Source organism: Nannospalax galili, unplaced genomic scaffold, assembly GCF_000622305.1.
Source record: "Nannospalax galili isolate Female #2095 unplaced genomic scaffold, S.galili_v1.0 scaffold467, whole genome shotgun sequence".
In the NCBI taxonomy this organism is placed as follows: domain Eukaryota; kingdom Metazoa; phylum Chordata; class Mammalia; order Rodentia; family Spalacidae; genus Nannospalax; species Nannospalax galili.
Window position 1 is genome coordinate 1,930,332 of NW_008357490.1, and position 20,167 is coordinate 1,950,498.

General features: G+C 39.7%; 1 protein-coding gene across 11 annotated transcripts in view; it reads left to right on the forward strand.

The window, feature by feature from the left end:
- The window catches only part of Fancc (FA complementation group C), a 274,173-nt gene that overhangs the window by 196,245 nt on the left and 57,761 nt on the right, over positions 1-20,167 (forward strand). For 10 of the 11 annotated variants that reach the window (XM_017794868.2, XM_008855126.3, XM_029557187.1 and 7 more), the window contains one exon: positions 13,129-13,293. The exons of the other annotated variant lie outside the window; for it this stretch is intronic. In XM_017794868.2, coding sequence (XP_017650357.1) covers positions 13,129-13,293 — 165 coding nt within the window. The remainder of the gene's footprint in view (positions 1-13,128; positions 13,294-20,167) is intronic. 11 annotated transcript variants of the gene reach the window in all.

Sequence of the window (20,167 nt, forward strand, 5' to 3'; positions counted from 1 at the left end):
CTGGAAGCATTCCCATTGAAATCAGGAACCAGACAAGGCTGCCCACTATCCCCACTTCTCTTTAACATCGGGCTTGAAACTCTTGCAAGAGCAATGAGACAAGAACAGGAAATTAAAGGAGTAATAATTGGAAAAGAAGAGATCAAATTATCCCTTTTGCAGATGTGATTTGATACCTAAGGGACGCCAAAAATTCTACCCAAAAACTCCTAGAAATTATTGACACGTTCAGTAAAGTGGCAGGTTACAAAATTAACCTACAAAAGTCTATAGCCTTTCTATAAACCAATGACAAGCAGTCAGAGAAAGAGCACAGGGAAACCTTCCCATTCACAATAGCCACACAAAAAAATAAAATACCTTGGAATAAACCTGACCAAAGACATTAAAGAGCTCTACAAGGAAAATTTTAACTCTTTAAAGAAAGAAATTGAGGAAGACATCAGAAGATGGAAGGACCTCCCATGCTCAAGGACTGATTCAATGCAATGCCAATCAAAATCCCCATGACATTTTTCACAGAAATGGAAAAAACTATCCTAAGATTCATATGGAAGCACAAAAACCTCGGATAGCCAAAAAGCCCTGAGCACTAAGAGCAATGCCGGGGGGATTACTATACCAGATTTCAAGCTGTATTACAGAGCTATAGTCATAAAAACAACATGGTACTGGCACAAAAATAGACCCATAGTCCAATGGAACAAAATTGAAGACCCAAATATGAGTACATTCAATTTCAGCCACCTGATATTTGACAAAGGGGGCAAGAACATTAACTGGAGGAAAGACGGCATGTTCAGCATATGGTGCTGGCAAATCTGGATCTCCACCTGTAGAAGAATGAAACTAAACCCCTATCTTTCACCCTGCACAAAAGTCAATTCCAAATGGCTCAAAGACCTCAATGTAAAGCCTGAAACTCTGAAACTGTTAGAAGAAAACATTGGCAAAAACCTACAAGAAATAGGTGTAGGAACGGAATTTTTAAGTGGGACATCAATTGCTCAGGAAATAAGGGCAAGAATTAACAAATAAGACCTCCTTAAACTAAAAAGCTCTGTACATCAAAGGAGGCAACCAAGGAAGCGATCAGAGAACCCACAGAATGGGAGAAAATCCTTACCAGCAACACATCCAACAGAGGTTTAATATCCAGAATATATAACGAATGCAAAACACAGCATCAAGACAAGAAGCAACCCAATTAAAAGTTGGACTAAGGAGTTGAACAGAGACTTCTCAAAAGAAGAAGTAAAGATGACTATGAAACATCTTAAAAGATGTTCATCATCACTCATAATTAGGGAAATGCAAATTAAAACCACTTTAATATTTCATCTTACCCCAGTCGGACTGGCTAAGATCAAGAGAACAAATGATACCAAATGTTGGAGAGGATGTGGGGAAAGGGAAACACTCATCCACTGCTGGTGGGGCTGCAAACTTGTTCAACCCCTATGGAAAGCAGTGTGGAGAACTCTTCAAAAACTACAAATGAACCTACCATTTGACCCAGTTATACCACTTCTCGGCATATACCCAAAGAACTCATCCTATTGCTGAGACGCTTGAACTAGACTCTGATAAATAAGTATGCAACCTGACATGACTACAGGAACCAGGATAATGGAAAGGAAACAGGGAGGTAAAGGAAAAGAAATAACCTGAAAGAAGAACAGTAGGAAAGAGGCCTTAATAAGGGGGATATAGATAAATATTGGGTTAGTTTAAGGGAGGGGGGAGGGAAGGGCATACAAGGAACCTAGGGGATAAGGGGAAAGAAGGAGCTCAAGAGAGGTAGGACCATAGATGAAGGGTATTAGTAAGGGAGAAAGGGGGGAAGTGGGGGCACCTTAAGTGGGAAAACCATGATGGAGGGGTGAGACAATGTGAGAGGTAAACAATACCTAGCTAGTTTTGAAAACCAGAGGGAACCATATTACTCCTACAACCTACTGACAAATTATACATAGCAGATCAAGAATTATATGTCTAGGTAAGGTTTATCTGAGAGCAAGTGGTCTTTGCCCAAGATTTAGCTACATGACATAGTAATTAAAAGTACCAGACTGGTGTGGAACTAACCTTCTTGGATGTTTAGCAGACATACTTTGAAGCCTATAATAATTTGGTCAGAGGGACATAAAGGATACTTTTTGCTCCTTGCCCTCCTAGGTCGACTAGTTCCAGGGGACTATGAGCATCTCTCAGAATGTCCTATAATGTTTTATGGGTCACCTGTCCTCTTGATCAAGGAGACCCCACCAGATGGACTTGAACCAGTGTCCAGTCCACAAAGAGGAAGGTCAATACAGAGGAATCATTTCCTCCATGCTTCCAAGCAAAGCCAACCATGGTTGTGCAGGACCTTTCACTTATCTTCACATAGGCAGAACTGGTAAAGCAAGGAGCCAGGGACTCCTCCCAAGCCCATGTGACTCCTGAGGAACAGATCTTCAAATGACCTTAAGAGTAAACATAAATCGGTTTATCTGGACCAACTGTATGGCCTTAAACACCAAAAAGGAATGTATAACGAAAAATTAAAGGGGCCATTATTATTTCATAAGGGTCCATATGTATAGCTAAAGGCCACATAACAAGCAACAATGCCCAAGACAGGTGATACCTTCTTTTGTGATGTTGGCCCAGGTGGCCAAAGGGATTTCCAGATAGTAACCCAGCATAGAACTGGGAAAATGAACAGCAGACCCCAATCTTATCCAAATTTGTAGACAGCTGATTACTGCTAGATGAGGAACAGCTGACCCTCCTAAAACAAAGACCTCTAGATAGGCTGATTAGATTCACCAGAAGGGCAAGTAGTGGGGAATCGCTGCGGGTGCCGACAACATAGCAGACAGTAGCAGAGATGTCAGAGTATAAGGCCTTCAGTTGGGGGAAGGAGGCTATGGGAGGGTGCTATCTGGCAAGTGGGTGTAAAAAAGTGATTAAAATAATAATAATATTTAGTAGATGTGAAAAACATTACCATTGAAATCTACCTGATGACTTTATAGCCATGCTCAGATACCAAGTAGCTCAAAAAGTAACTGTCACTAGCAATAATCAGATATATAGAGATTAGAAATGCATGTGCAAACATCTTAATGTCAATTTCATGGAAAATGAATTTTTCTGTATGAAACTGTATTTTAATAATAAAATGGAGATCTTTTTTAAAGGTTAAAAAAGTATACTTAAATACACATCACTAGTATGGGATATAGCAGAATTGAAATCAATGATTGACTTTCCTATGGTTGCATGGATATATAATCATACACTGTCCTTGTTTGTGAGGAATCTAATGTTTTTAAAGGCTCTGGAATGGGCCTGAGTGAAAAGGATGATTGGAGATGATCAATGCATGTTATCTGCATACACGGAAATGCATCACTATTATGTTCAAATAGTATTTGTCAAAATAAAAATAAAATGCTCTGTAGTCTTAGAAACTTAAAAAAATACATATAAATAGCTAATAAGCACATCAATAGTTTGTGTTTGAATGTTTATAGTTTCATAAGAAAAGGAAGGAGAATAAAAGTAGAACTTACATCTAACATTCTGACTCTTCTGGGTGGTTCCAGAGGGACTGAAGTTCTTTTCTTAACTTGCTAACTGAAGACTGACATACTTTGGATGCCTAGGGACCACAGGAAACAACTGTAACAGCTTACTGAAGTACCAGGGAAGCTGCAGTACCACACCTAGACACCAGAGGGAGCACAAGATTACTGGCTCTTGAACTGGACAGTAAAGCTCTAGCTTTGGGGAATCAAAATTTCATATAGAAGCCCAGAGAAGACACATTCCTGAGGAAGGTTTAAGGAATCTCTAACTGGGCAGACTGATGAGAGTCATCATTCATACAAATCAAACGCAGAATGACTAAGAAATGTAGCTGGGTTTTTGTTTGGTTTTGTTTTATAATGGGGAAAAATCCTATTAAAGTTACAAGACATAAAGAAAAAGGGAATCATGACCTACTCAAAATAAATCCCCCAAACTAATCCTCAAGACACAGTGGTCCATGAATTGCCTGACCAGCCATTTGAAGTAGTTACCTTAAACTCAGTGCACCATATGAGAACAAAGATAGGCACCTTTACAAAAGCAGGAGAACGGTGCATGAACAAACTTAGTTATCAACAGAGAAGAAATTAAAATTTTAAAAGGTAACAAATAGATTCTTGTAATGAAGAATACAGTAATTGAAAAGTTTGCTCAAGGGATTCAACAGCATATGGTTAAGGAGAAGAAAGAAGTACAACCAAAACACAATTTTAAATTATCACCAAGTCAAAAGGACAAAAAGAAGAAAGACAAAAAGCCAAGACAGCCAAAGAGACTTAAGAACCGCATCCTGCAGAACAATGCTCACACTATAGCCATCACCAGAAAGAGGAAGAGGTAAAGAGCTTATCTCAAGAAATAATCTGAAGCAATTGGGAATCATAATTCAGAAGTTCAAAGGACTTCAACTAGGATGAATCCAAAGAGACCAGCACCAACACACATCATAACCAAGCTATCAAAAGTTAAATCCTTAAAGCAGCAAGAAAGAAGTGTCTTGTTATATACAAGGGAACTGCTGTAAGACTATTGGTAGATTTGTAAAAACAAAATTACTATTTTTATTTTATGTGTATAAGTGTATTGCCTGCACATATGTAAGTACACCCGTGTCATGCCATGCCTGTGGAGGTCAGATCCCCTGGAACTGGAGTTACTGTGTTTGTTAGCTACAATGTTGGTGCTAAGAATTGAACCTGAGTTCTCTCCAAGAGCAGCTAGTGCTCTTAATGGGGCGGAGCCATTTCTCCAGCCTGACTATTGGTAGTTTGGGGTTTTTGGGGTTTTTTTTTTTGGTCTTTGAGACAGGGTCTCCCTGTAGCCCCAGCTGTCCTGGAACTCACTATGTAGACCAGGTTGGCCTTGAACTCAGAGATGTGCCTGCCTCTGCCTCCCAAGTGCTGGGATTAAAGGCATGCACCACCACGCCCGGCTTTATTTTATTATTTTTTAATATTATTTTGACATGGTTTTGTGTATTCCAGCCTGACCTTGAACTCACTAAGTAGCCAAGGATGACCACTAACTTTTGATCCTTCTGCCTCCACTCCCCAGTGCTGGGATTATAGGCATACACCACCATACCTAGTGGTGCTGCAGCTAAAACCCAGGGCTTCATGCATGTTAGGAAAACACTATATCAACTGAACTGAATCCTCAGCCCAAAAGTCTCACTTTAGATATAAGGACACACATAGGCTGAAAATGAAAGGATGTAAGAAATCCAGCATGCAAGTGGTAATCAGAAGACAGCAAAAGTAGAGACTAGAGAGATAGCTCAGTGGTTAAGAGCACTGACTGCTCTTGCAGAGGACGTGGATTCTGTCCCCAGCACTCACAGCTAACAACTCTCTGTAACTCCAGTTCCAGGGGATCTGATGTACTCATCTGCTTTCTGGGGGCATTGCACACACATGGTGCACTTGCACGCATGCAGGCAAAACACATATAAAAGTAAATTAATGAAAAACAAACCCCTTTTAAGACAGCAAAAGTAGTCTTATTTATATCAGACAACTTTCATTAAGAGATAATGGTTCTTACACGATGATAAAAGAGTTGACCAGGTGATATAATCATTATAAGCTAAACAGCAGAGCACCCAGATATACAAAACAAACATTGATAGACTTGGTGGCAGAAATAAAATACAGTGAGAGGAGATTTTGATACTCCACTTTTAATAATAGATTGATTTTCTTCAGAGTGAAGATCAGTAAGAAAACAAAAGACTTGTAGTGCTAAGAAGCAGTTGGACTTAGTTGATATGGAATAGTCCCCTGTAGTCACAGTAGAGTGCACACTTTTCTCCTGGAACATTCTCTAAGACAGGCTGTATTTTAGGCCACAAAACAAAACTTAACAAATTTAAGCAGACAGAAGTCATATCAGCTCTCTTTTTCGATTACAGTGAAGTGAAACTAAAAATCCATAGCAAAAGGAAAACTGAAATGATCACAAGCATATAAATTAACACATTTTTAAGTAACCAATGATCAAATCATTATGGACTTAGAAAACATCGTGAGGCAAACTAAAATGAAAGAAAAACATATCAAAATTTGTAGACTTCAGCAAAAGCAGTACTAGGAAGAAAATTCATAGTTGTAAATACCTACATTAAGAAGAAAAGCATAACTTTATACCTCAAGAGACCAGGAAAAGAGAAGACTAAACCTAAAGTTAGAATGAGCAAGGATTAGAGCAGAAATCACCAAAATAAAGAGTAGGAAAACAATAAAAAATCAAAACTTAAGTGGGTCGGGGTGTTGTTATTGGTTTTGTTGTTACTTTTTAAAAATCAGCAAGATTCAGCATTATACTATTTTAATTATTATTGCCAGTGTCAGCACAGCTACAATGGCCCTATCGTGTTTAGCAGCTGTCTTTGAAATGTTATAGTGCCATTTTGCCACCTGGTTTCATGGAATCAGTTTCTCCTCAATAGAGAATGCACTTGATTAACTTTATTTATTTATTTATTATTTATTATTTATTTATTTTCATTTGTTATTTTTATTTTATGTGTATGAGTATATTGCCTGCATGTGTATAAGTGCATCTGTATTATGTAATGCCTGAAGAGGTCAGGGAAAGGTGTCAGATCCCCTGGAACTGGAGTTATGGATGGTTGTTCAGCTGCCATGTAGGTGCAGGGATTCGAATTCAGGTCCTCTACAAGAGCAGTCAGTCTTAACTGCTGAGCCACCTCTCCAGCCCCTTAATTGACTGATTGACCTCATAATTCACTAAGCAACTGTGCCTTCAGATTCTATCTTGGGGCTGAGGAAATAGCTTAGTTGGTAAAGTGCTTGTGCTGTGGATTTTTTTTTTTTTTTGGGGGGGGGAGATACGGGGTTTCCCTGTAGTCCAAGATGGCCTGGAACTCACTATGTAGAACAGATGGGCCTTGATCTCACAGAGATCCTGCCTCTGCTTCCTGGAATTAAAGGTGTGTACCACCATGCCTGACTCATGAGGACCTTTTGATCCCTAATACCTATGTAAAAACCTGGGCATGGTGGTATGTGCTTAATCCCAGCCCTGGGGATACAGAGATAGGCAGGTCTCTGGCACTCACTGACCAGCCAACCTTGCCTAATCAGTGTGTTCCAGGTCCCAGTGAAAGACCCTGTCTCAAAAAACAAGCTTATCTGGACAACACACACACACACACACACTGAGTCTTACCAAAGGTTTTTAATTGTTTCTTTTTTTAATGGATGGGAAACAGAACTTCCTGATTTTAGCCCTTAAAAATGAGACTTTAGCTGGGCATGGTGGCGCACGCCTTTAATCCCAGCACTTGGGAGGCAGAAGCAAGCAGATCTCTGTGAGTTCAAGGCCAACCTGGTCTACATAATGAGTTCCAGGACAGCTGGGGCTACAGGGAGACCCTGTCTCAAAAAGACAAAAAGAGACTTTAACCTTCATGGCTTTGGAGAACTCTATGAAGGTGAGGGAAAACATCAGTGGATGATCCAGCACCATCTTCAAGACCAAATAACCACATCAATTTGCCAGCACAGCATAATTTGTACAGTAGTGGCACTCTTATCTTGGGGGCAATCAACAGCTACCTAATTTGACTAAAGGCCTACTCAAAGGGAGGAACTCAGGTGTGGTAATGTAATCATAACCTAATACAGATGGCTGGAGTGGCCATACATCTTAGAGAAAACCCCAAGACTGTAACACTACACTAATGTGATTTCTTATTATGTGCATAATATATATCCTTATATTTACAGACAAATATCTCAGTCACCACTCATCAAAGAAGCTCATTTTGCACCAGTCACTATTACCAAGTACCACAACTGGTCACACATGGACATTGTCTATAAATTACCCAGGCCTAAGTGACACATCTACAATGCACCCTCTACATATAAGGCTCATGGAAGATAGGACAGGGATAATGAAAAGGACACTAATGAATCTCTGAGCTCTCAATAATGAAGCTCCCTCATGCAGCAGAGGGCCAGAAACCCAAAGGTCACAGATAGCTAAAGTGTAGTGATCAAGAATCTGCCAAATGATGGTCCTTGGACAGGACCCCTTTATTAAACTTCACTCACCCAAGGCTCAGGGACCATCTCAGGAGAGGGGGTGGGAAGATTGTAAGAGCCAAGGAGGAGGTGTATGATCATATGGAAACAGAGTCCTACAAGCTCCTGGGAACCTGCTCATGTGATTCTATGCCAATGGTGTCAGCATACAGAAGTCCCATGCAAACTCAGGCATAAAATAACCCAGCATAGAACTGGGAAAATGAACAGCAGAGCTCAATCTTATCTGATGGAATGTTGGCAATTGATTGCTGCTAGATGAAGAAGAGATGATCTTCCTAAAACAAGGGACTCTAGATGGGCTGACTAGACTTAGTGGACGGACTTGTGCTGGGGAACAGCTGAGGACACTGACAATCCAGTGGGCCTTAACAGGGATGACAGAGCATATGGGCTTCAGTGGGGATGGGGGTATAAAGATTATTTAAGATTGTTTGAGCTGTTCTATATGAAATACACAAAAAATTCAATTAAAAAATGAGACTTTAAAGCTCATAAAAAGACTCAAAAAACATGTGAGGCATCAAGTTACTTTTTAAATTCAATCTTCTGATGAGAGTAAATGAACTCTGTAGAAGAGGTTGAATTTCTCTTGAAAACTACGTATAGGCTCAATACAATGACAAAAGTTTCCAAGAGGGGAAAATACATTTCATTGTTTTGTGAAATTATTTAGAGAAGAAAATGAAAGAAAGATTACACTAACATCACTCAGTAGAGCAAAGTGGGAATGATTCAGATGAGTCAGGCTCCAGGGGATGCCATGCTAGCACAGGCTCTGACAGTCTTCATGAATTCAGTTAGGAATCATACTAATTCTGCCCAACATAGGCTTGCCTTTGCTAGGAATAGCCTAAACTATTAACCACAGCTGTTGCCATTTCAACCTGGCTGCTTTTGCCCGTCCACTGTCAACATAGACATCCTTCAGTGGACTTTGCTCTGCGCCAAGGAATTTGACCATATTGTTTTTGAAAATGGTACCTGGAACAAATACTTGGAACATAGCAACAATTATGAAGTGTAGCCTGTCACAAAAGGAAGTTATTTCAATTGTTGCTGTCCAGTGGACTTGTGTGATAGAAGTCAGAAGAGTGAGCATGCAGAATAGATGCCAGCAATTTCCAAAACACCAGCAGCTTCCTGGTGGGTAGTATCTGTAGTACCAAAACCTTTATTTTCCTCTCTAGGAATTTGACTCACAGAGAAAGAACAACTTGTTAAATTGGAAAGTCAGTTGAAGAATTGGACTCATAAGGACAAATCTTTTGGTTGATTCTGTTACAGGAGAAGACAGAAACAGATGTGGGCTCATAGTTCACTCCATAGGCTGTGTATAAGTTCCTGCCTCTCTTTGATTTCTGATGTGTTCAGATTAACCATGATGACTGGACCTTCTGTTTCATGTCACCTGTTGACATGTTCACCCAAAGCATCAAATGCTGTTGTAAAGTTCAAAACCAACAGAGGAGTTTTTGTGACATGTGTTTGTCCAAGGTTATGTGGCATGCTCAGTTTCATCCAGTTCCTTTTACTACAGATTTTCAGAATAATTTGAGTTTAGTGATGCATTTTGACTTCTGGTTTTAATACAAATATTCATAGACAGATTCTTCAGTTGACTAAATCTGACAGATAAGTTGTTCAATGATCTTGACTGGCAAAATCAAAAGTGCAAATAGCTATAAAGAGACCATTATCATCAAGTAACATACAAAAATGTGTAAATAGTCTAGACATTCCAGAGGAGGACTAAGCAGCAAGCACTTCACAGCTGAGAATGAGCACTTTTTCATAAGCTCCTTTGCTAGCATGGAAACAACTTGAAACAGGGAATAAGTCTTTTATTATTATGAATATTACTTTATTCCAGTATTTTATTAACAATAGATTTTAGTTGTTAAAAGTTTAATTATACAATATTTGTGACATACAGAAATTCTATGTACCCATGCCAAAATTTTACAATGCTAATGTTATTATTTACTTATGTTCTTTTAAGAAAACAGTTTCAGTGACAGTTTGAAAGCTTTTTTTTTCTCTCTTCACTACTTCTCCAGAGGAACAGCCCCTTCAAGAAGTTGACATCTTCCTGTAGTATTCTTAGTGTTTGTACTTCATGTATATGTATCACTGTGAATGTTTTAAGATTTCATATAAGTAATGTCATACTATGGATATATTTTATAACTTGCTTTCTTTGTTTATAATTATGTTTTTGAGCTTTATGTATCTAGATTATGTATTTCCAGTTCATTTCATCTTAGCTGCCATATAGCATTTCATTCTGTAAATCATACTTTGTAATTTATTCATTTCTCTACAAATACATAGCAAGTTGAATCCACCCTTTCCAAACACTTCTGTTTAAGTGTCCTTAACCTATAAGGAGACATGACTACTGGGTGCTACAAAATGTTCTTCAGAGTGGTTGTATCTGCTTATTTATATTCTCATCAGCATCATTCCCCCATCCTGGGGTCCCCTTTTCTCTGTAATTTAATAGATGTTCCACTGATGCTTCAGCAAAGTAAACATTGATTATCCAAAGTGTAGTCAAATATAACTACTTATGAAGATCAGAAAATGGGGGTAGGAATGCCCTCTATTTTTCATAAACTTTGGAGAACTGTGTGACTTTAATATAGTTGCTTCTAAAAATTTAATAAAAGTAAATTCCTAAGTTTACAAAATATGTAAGGCTCTACAGAGGCCAGCAGAGTATACTGTATAGCTGCACCTCTCCACATCTATGTGCTGCTTTCCTTGACCTTCACAGATGTTCAGGATCTTTGCATTTGCTTTGGGTCAGCTTGCAGCACTTCTCTCAGATATCTCCATGGTTTGTTCCACATTGATCAGATCTCTGCTCAAACTCCTCCTCCTAAGACTTTCCTGGCCCTTCTTTTCCCCTCAGAGTCCTTTACTTTTCAGTCTGGCATTGTCATCTGGTATTTGTTTCTCGCCTTACCAGCTTTGTTGTCTTTGCTCCTGTGTTACAAACACCTCAAACAGAGTCCTGAATGGATATAGGCCTGATTAGTATATATTTATTAAGCAGATAGGACAGAGATATTACCCACCAATTTAAAAGCAAAGTCACTAAAGAGGAAATGTGAATGAATAACAATCTCAAATTAAAGCAACAGAATGGATTTTTGTCAAATCAAAAGAAATAAAAATGAAGAAATAATATCATTAGCAAGAGTGGAAAAATAAATTAGTACAGTCGTTGGGAAAGCAATTCATTTGTTTTAACTTTTTTTAAATTATGTGTTTGTGTGTAGGTGGGTGCACATGAAGGTATTGTAGGTACCCTTGGAAGCCAGAGGCATTGGATTCCCTGGAGCTGGAGTTGCAGGTGGTTTTGAGCCTCCCAAACTTGAGTGCTAGGAATCAAGCCCGGGTCCACTGCAAGAGCAGTATGTGCTCTTAACTGCTGAGCCACCTCTCCAGACCCTGTGAAAGCAATTTAATATTTGAGTATGTAACACATGCATGTTTAATAATAGGGCCTCAGCACTGTGTGTAATATCAAAGCATAAGAACAGTCCGACTGCTTGTCACTTAAGAGGTACCATTTAATAGTAGGCAGCAAATTTAAAATGACAAGACCAGCCTATGTGGTACATTTGTCACATTTACAATATGACTAAATTTGTCGGGCGTGGTGGCACAGGCCTTTAAACCCAGCACTCGGGAGACACAGGCAGACAGGTATCTGTGAGTTTAAGGCCAGCCTGGTCTACGTAGTGAGTTCCAGGCCAGATGGGGCTACAGGGAGACCCTGTCTCAAAAAAAAACCTCTCTTTCTGTCTCTCCTTCTGTCTCTCTCTCATTCATATATATATATATGAGAGAGAGAGACTAAATTTATGTTTATAATTATATATGAAAATACTTGGATGAGGATCTGATACTCAGACCTTTGCTTTCATCAATCGCTAGATATTCGTGTAACATTTATTTCTTGGGCATGCACAATGTGTAAACAGTATCCCTAAATGCTAGGAATATAGCTCAGAGCAAAATAGAGAAAAGAGCCTACTTCAGAAAGCTTCCATGCTAGCTCCTGAACAGTGTGCAGGCATGACAGGTCAGGAGGTAGGAGGCACTAAGGAGAAAGTGAAGAACAGGGAGAGTGCTCTTGCAGCTGTGCTCATCAGGGATGCTGTCTGTGTTCAAGGACATATCTTTAACTGTCCAGCACTACAGCCACTGGCTTAGCACAGATGTTGAGCTCTTGAAACACTGCTAGTGCCTCCACAGTCTGTAGTTTTACTTCATCTTAGCTCATTTAAATTGCCACACATGGTGGACAGTACACAGAAAAGGAATGGTCAGAGAAGTCTGACAAAGCAACATTTGCGCTGAGACCTGTGTGAAGCAAGGGAACTAGATATGTGTCACAGGTAGGATGGACAGCAGGCCCTTACTTAGAATGAAGAGCAAGAGCCTGGGCAGCCTATTATGAAAGGACTTGGGCAAAACTGTGAGCAGTGATATGAAGGTTTAGAGGGCTGCTGGAACTGTTGTGATGATAAGTAGTAGAAGTAAGATGAGTCAGAGGGCGTCAGGAGACCCCACATGGAGGTGGTCCAAGCCAGGAGGGTGGTAGTGGAGTATTGAGGATCAGACCAGGATTGAGAGGAAGAGAGAAACCAGAGCCAGCATCTGTGTAGGTGGCTCCATGGGAGGATATTCAGTTCTCTGTGGGGCCTGGTGAGCTGAGGTGTCTGCAGATAGCTATACAAATAAAGCCCTGCCAGTGAATGCTGCAGAAGTGCAAATGATGGTGAGGATGGTTCTTCCTGGAGAGTAGATTTAAAAGAGAGCTAGCGGATGATGTTAGGAAAGTTCTTTCTTAGACCAGCATGGGTGACCTGTCACTGACCTTTTCAGCATGAAGAGTTTATATATGTGTAGTTACATGTAGCTTTCAGATCTGGGCAATCATTTTTTATTTTTCCAATAGGATGACTCCCAAACGAATGATGTCTCTGTCGCGGGTTTGTGTCCCACTTGTTACTCTGCCTGATTTTGAACCCTTGGTGGAGGCTCTACTCACTTACCATGGACATGAACCTCAGGAAGTCCTCTGGCCTGAATTCTTTGAAGCTGTAAATGAGGCCTTTTTGCTGTAAGTGAAGTCCATTTATCTTACCACTAGATTTCATTTTTCCTAGTCTTAGCATGTTTTGGTAAAGTGAAAATGATATACGATAATGTTTTTTAATTTTCTCAGTTACCTTTTATTTTTTATTTATTTTTATTTTATGTGAATGAGTATTTTGCCTGCATGTATGTAAGTGTGCCCATGTCATGAATGCTCATGGAGGTTAGAAGAGGGTGTGGGATCCCCTGGAACTGGAGTTACAGATGGTTGTAAGCTGCCATGTCGGTGTTGGGAATAGAACCCAGGTCCTTTGTAAGAGTAGCCAGTGCTCTTAACTGCTGAGCCATCTCTCCAGCCCCTTTATTTTTATATTCCCTTAGGTTTATTTATTTATTTGTGTGTGTGTGTGTGTGTGTGTGTGTGTGTGTGTACACACATGCAATGCATGCATGCATGGGGAGGTCTGAGGACCACTTGCAGGAGTTTATTTTCTCCTTCCACCATCTTGGTCCCAGAGAGCAAACTCAGGTCATCAGGTTTGGCAGCAAGAACATTTACCCATGCATTCATCTTGTAGGCCCTAAGTTCCCTTTTACGGTCTTAAAAATTATTAAAGATCCCAAAGAACTTTGTGTGGGTTATACTTCTCAGTATTTGTCATATATGAAACTATAACAGAAAGTTTTACAATATTTATTTGACTGTGTGTAGTACTTTCCTAGCATGAACATGGATTTTCATGTTCATTCTCAGAACTGCAAGGAAGGGAAGTAGTCGAGAGGATGTTAATTCAAGAGAAAATTGCTTCATTTACAAAATATAATACAGGCTGTGGAGATGGCTCAGTGGCTAAAAGTGCTTGCTGAGACTTCAGAGCCCTAGCACTGAAGTAGAGCTGGGCATTGTTACACATACTGTAACCCCAGCACTGGGGCAGGGACAGAGAAGGCAAATCCCTGGGGCTTGGTGGTCAACCAGCCCAGGTGAAAAAAATGGTGAGATCCAGGTTCAGTGAGAGACCCTGCTTCAAGGAGCTAAGGTGGAGAGTGATAGTGTAGAACACCCAGGGTCCTTCTCTGGCCTCTGCATGTATCCACAGCGACACACACAATACACTGTACACACACATAATAGTAATAATACTAAATGATGTTTTCTAAGGCAAAAAAAGAGCCTGTTTGGCAAGTGGTGGTGTTTTTATATCTTTGTGAGTCTTATTGTCTGGCATAGGAAAGCTACATTCAGTCTGGTGGGATATACTGGCTTTGGTTAAAATACCTACACGCCCCCCCACACTCTACTGATATGTAGTTGAAAAAGGCAGTAATGCTCTAATAGCCATCTTAGATATTTTAGATATTTTGCTTTGATGCTTTACCTAAATTTGAAAAATAGTCATTTTATAAAAGGTTAGTCACAGTGTGGGATTTGAGTTTATATTAATGAGATTGTCATACTTTGTTATACTAAAATATTTTGACCTGGGCTATGAAGATGGCTCAGTTGATAAAGTGCTTGCCATGAAAGCATGAGGACCTGAGGTCAGAGTCCCAACACCCATGTTAAAAAAGCTCGTGCTGGTGTGTGCCTATAATCTCAGTACTAGGCAGACAGAGACAGGAAGATTCCTAGGGCTTGCTGGCCAAATTGGCAAGCTCCAGGCCAATTCAAAGACCCTGTCTCAAAGAAAAGGTGGCCAAAGGGTGCTACCTCTAGATGTACAGCTAATGGCTGCTGAGAGGGAGAACCTGTTTTATATGATTATTTTTTTCAGGGACAAGTGCCCAATCCTAAGAGGTTAGCTCTAAACATGTGAAAATGAAGGCATTACTATTTGGACTTAGTAGGGCTGTGTGTGTGTGTGTGTATGTGTGTGTTTGTGTGTGTGTGTGTGTGTGTGTAAAATAATTATAGAAGAAGAGGTCATAAATTTGAAAGAGATGCAGGAGGAGAGGAAGGGATAGAAATGATGCAAATACAGTGTATTCATGTATGAGATTGTCAAGTAAATTAAAAGAAAAAGGAAAAAAAAATAATGTGGAGAGTGATTGTAGATGACACCCAGTATCAATCTCTGGCCTCCAAGTGCATGCACACATGTGCACTCACACCCAATACATACATGCACACACAATCCATTGGTCTGTTTTGGGTTTTGGGTCTTTTGCCTCTGCATGGTTTGGTATTATGTGTAATTTGTTTGGAAGATCTTGACCCAGGGACTAGAGAGATGATTCGGCAGTTAAGAGCACTGACTGTTCTTACAGAGGACCTGGATTCTGTTCCCTGCATCCACATCACAGCTAACAACTATCCATAACTCCAGTTCTAGAGGAATTCGATGCCCTCATGTGAGCTCTGTGGGCATTGCACAACACGGGTACACTTACCATACATGCAGACAATACACTCATACACAAAAAAATAATAAATTAAAAAAATTTATTTAGAATTTCATACATGTATGTAAGGTGTTTTGATCAAATCCATGTGCACTCTCTCCGACTCCTTCCATATCTCCCCATCACTTTTTTCTGATAAGTTCATATACTCTTTCTTCTTTTTTATGGAGATTTTTGTTACTCATTCCCCCTTGTGAAGAGGTAACCCTAAAATTTTTTAAGGATTAGATAAGAGCTCCCAAATACTTTTGACTTTTTTTTGCCTTTGGAATGGAGTATGTTGCTAAGAGGCCCAAGGACATTTTGACTTTTAGCCAAGAAACTGGCTAATTTTTTTTGGGGGGGGGTCTTTTTAACCCTAACTGCCTAGCCAATTCCTACCTCCTATTCTTATCACACCTTCCTCTGAAGAGGTTACCCAACTTGCGGATAGGGAATTGGGACGCAGACTGCTCTGACTTCTTCCATGCTGAATAGGGATGCATGGTGAGGCATTTGGGGTACCCCTTCAGTGGGTCTACCTAAAAGACTCCCAAATTGCATAACTCTTATGTGCAGACAATATGCTCATACATAAAAAATAATAAATTAAATATTTAAAAAAAGAAAAAAAATGGTGCATGCCTTTAATTCTAGCACTTGGGAGGCAGAGGCAAGGGAATCTTTGTGTATATGAGACCAGTCTGGTCTACATAGGGAATTACAGGCAGTCAGGACTACATAGCAAGACCCTATCTCAACAAACAAACAAACAAACAAACAAACAAAAAAGAAAAGATCTCAGTTCATTAAGTTATGTCCATTTTCCAAACACTGGCATATTACATTGCATGGTGTGAAAGCTTACAACAGTCCTCTCACTATCCACATGAGAAATACCATTAGAAGTTCAAACTTGGGCTGCCATGGTGGCTCAGAGGGTGAAAGCACTTGCTGTGTAGAAGCCTGACAACCTGACTTGGATCCCTGGAACCTGAAGGAGAGAACTGACTTCTGAAAAGTTGTATTCTGACCTTCACATAAGTGTCATTACATGCACATACCTGCAGTCTTACATACACACAATAATAATCATAATAGTAGTAATAGTAATAATAATGTAAAACAACAACAAACCCCCTTCAGACTTACTGTGGGCCACATATTTTGTCATATGTTTTTCTTAAGGTGACTAGGTCACTTTGCTGGATTTTCGGAAAATAGGTGCCAAATTCTTTTTTTTTTTTTTTTTTTTTTTGTCTTTTTGAGACAGGGTCTCCCTGTAGCCCCAGCTGTCCTGGAACTCGCTGTGTAGACCAGGCTGGCCTTTACCTCACAGAGGTCCGACTGCCTCTGCCTCTGGAGTGCTGGGATTAAAGGTGTGCACCACCACACCCCGCCTAGGTGCCAAATTCTTATGTGAGTAACCCTTGTTAGAATATGGTCATTCTTTCAAGTAAATTTCAATTAAAAAAAAAAAAAATGTTGCTGCCGGGTGTGGTGGCGCACGCCTTTAATCCCAGCACTCCAGAGACAGAGGCAGGTGGACCTCTGTGAGGTCAAGGCCAGCCTGGTCTACATAGCGAGTTCCAGGACAGCTGGGGCTACAGGGAGACCCTGTCTCAAAAAGACAGAAAAAAAAAAAAAATGTTGTGGAGCCAAGACTGGCATAGGAGTGCCTTTCTGCAGGCAGCAGTAGTCTTGGTGATGGAGGAAAGTGCCTCGTGCGTTTTCCTTTTTACCGTGAAGAATTTTTTTAAGTGTTCTCAAGATTAACAATAAAAGCTGTATTTTATGCTGTTGCATCAAGCATTCTTGTACGAATATATCAGCTCTTCCTATGAGGGTGTGATGGAAACGATACAGGTGAGGACCATAGTGAGGACCTTAATGACTGTCCCTATCATGCCGAGGTGATATCTGCCTGCTTTCACTTTTGTGTCAGCACAGTGGTACAGGAAAAACCATGAGAGTCTAAATAGATATTCAACACTGCAAGTTTCTGGTACACATGAGTCTTTGTTCAAGCTTCGCAGAAAAGGTCTTCTATGCGTGACTGGTAACAGTGATCAGCAAGTCTAGCCAGATCTGGAGATTACATACAGCTCCAGGAGACACTACTGGCTGCAGCATCTTCTTTCAAATAATTCAGTTCAGTTTTATTTAAATCCTTAATGATGAGTCTCTAATTGATGCTCTAATTGATGCTGCAGTGAACTTGTGCCATAACAGTATTTGAAACATTTTGTTTTATAAAACTCAAGACAGTAAATTGCTAACATCTGTAAAGCCAAGAGAAAACAATTTTCTTTATAATTTTGCTTTTATTTATAATTTAGCCCACTTTCTCTGGAATGGATGTTTCTGCCTCATGATTTAGACAGTTCTCTGATCTGTCGGCGTCATCTTTTTCCAATGAAACAGCTGTGGGATGAGAAAGTGAATCTTTTAATCCACCTTTTAAAGTCAGCTATCCATTCTTGAATTTAAGAAGGTGTAGTATAAATTATAATTTTTGCATGAAAGATCAGTAGATTATTTAATGCAAGCTATGCATCAAAATATATAACTAGAGGGGCTGGAGAGATTGCTCAGTGGTTAAGAGCACTGACTGCTCTTGCAGAGGACCCGGGTTCAATTCCCAGCACCCATATGGCAGCCACGAACCGTCTTTAACTCCAGTTCCAGGGGAATCCGAAGCCCTCTTCTGACCTCTGCAGCATTGCAGAACATGGGTACACTCACATATATGTAGGCAAATTAGAGCTCGCTCTAAGTTTAAGAAAGGGCTAGAGCTGGGCGTGGTGGCTACATGCCTTTAATCCCAGCTCTCAGAAGGCAGAGGCAGATGGATCTCTTTGTGTTTAAGACTAGCCTGTTCTACAAAGCAAGTTTCAGGCCAGCTGTGACTACAGGGAGACCCTGTCTAAAAAAAAAGACAATTAATTAATTAATTAATCAATTAATTAACTAAAAATATGTAACTAAAAATACATATACTGCATCTCCTTTGAGGGGGATAGAGTCTAGCCCCAGCTGGCCTAGAACTCACTATGTAGATCAGGCTGGCCTCGATCTCAGAGATCTGTCTGCCTCTGCCTTGCGAATGCTGGGATTAAATGTGTGTACCACCACACCCAGCTATATTCTGCATCTTGATAAAACATTTTATGTAAAATATATATGCAGTTATCTAAAATAGTTTAGATTAAATTTCAAAATTTAGAAAACTTTTCAAAAGTTTTATAACATGTTACTGTAAACAAACAAAAAAAGTCTTTAAAAAATATTTCTGTATGGGCCCAAGGAAATATCAGAGTATTTAAAACACTGATATTTTTATATTTTGTTTTTTAATATTTTATTTTTTATTTGATGTATGTGAGTGTTTTTCCTGCATGTTTGTAAGTGCACTTGTATCATGCAATGCCCACAGAGGCCAGAAGAAGAGATCAGATCCCCTGGAACTGGACTTACGGATGGTTGTTAGCTGCCATGTGGGTGCTAGGAATTGAACCCAGGTCCTCTGAGAGAACAATAAGTGTTTTTAGCCACTGAGCCATCTGTCCATCCCCTGAAATACTGATTTTTGATGCTAGTACAACCAGAGATAGCAAAAGCATAGTAAAAGAAAAGAAACTTGAAGCAAATCTCTGAAAAATACACAAAATATGCAAAAAATGCCCAAAATGTACTTGAAATTTTTTTTCAAACAATGCTCCTTTGATTGTCAAACAAATAACATCATTAAATGTCATGTAGCTGCTATGCAAATCCACTGTACACTTATGAGCATGAGGGCTGAGGGTAGAGCTTTGTGGTGGAGCACTTGCCTAGAATATGCAAGGTTCAACCCCACCAAAGAAGAGGAGGAGGAGGAAGGAGAAGGGGAGGAGAGAAAGAAGGGAGGAAGAGGAGGAAGAGGAACCAAGTACAGGAAAAGGCAATGCTACAGCATTTTTTGAAACACTTGTGACTTCACAGTGCCATTGATTGAGTCTAAGTTATCCTGTCCTTTCTCACAAAGTTTCTGTGGATTCCACATTGAAAATTGCTGCTAGGAGTGACTTTCTCTGCAGTGTTTTGAATCAGTCTTTTTTGCTTCATGGAAATTTCATCTTGGTATAGTAATTTTTAAATTCTACTTAGTCTCAGAAAAGAGATTCAAAGTATTCATGCTAAAAATTCTAAGTTCAGTGTCGATGCAGTTTTTCATTATGTATATTTATGGTATACATTTTAATAATTTGATGTACATGTATGTGTACACATATAAAATGCATGAAGAACATTGGTGTGATTTTAAAGTATTTACTACTTGTGAGCCTTTAATTTTGTTTAAAGCTTTATACTTTTAAAAGTATTTTGTGGCCAGGCGTGGTGGCTGATGCCTTTAATCCCAGAACTCTGGAGGCAGAGGCAGGTGGATCTCTGTGAGTTCAAGGCCAGTCTGGTCTACATAGTGAGTTCCAGGACAGCTGGGGCTACAGGGAGATCATGTCTCAAAAAGACATAAA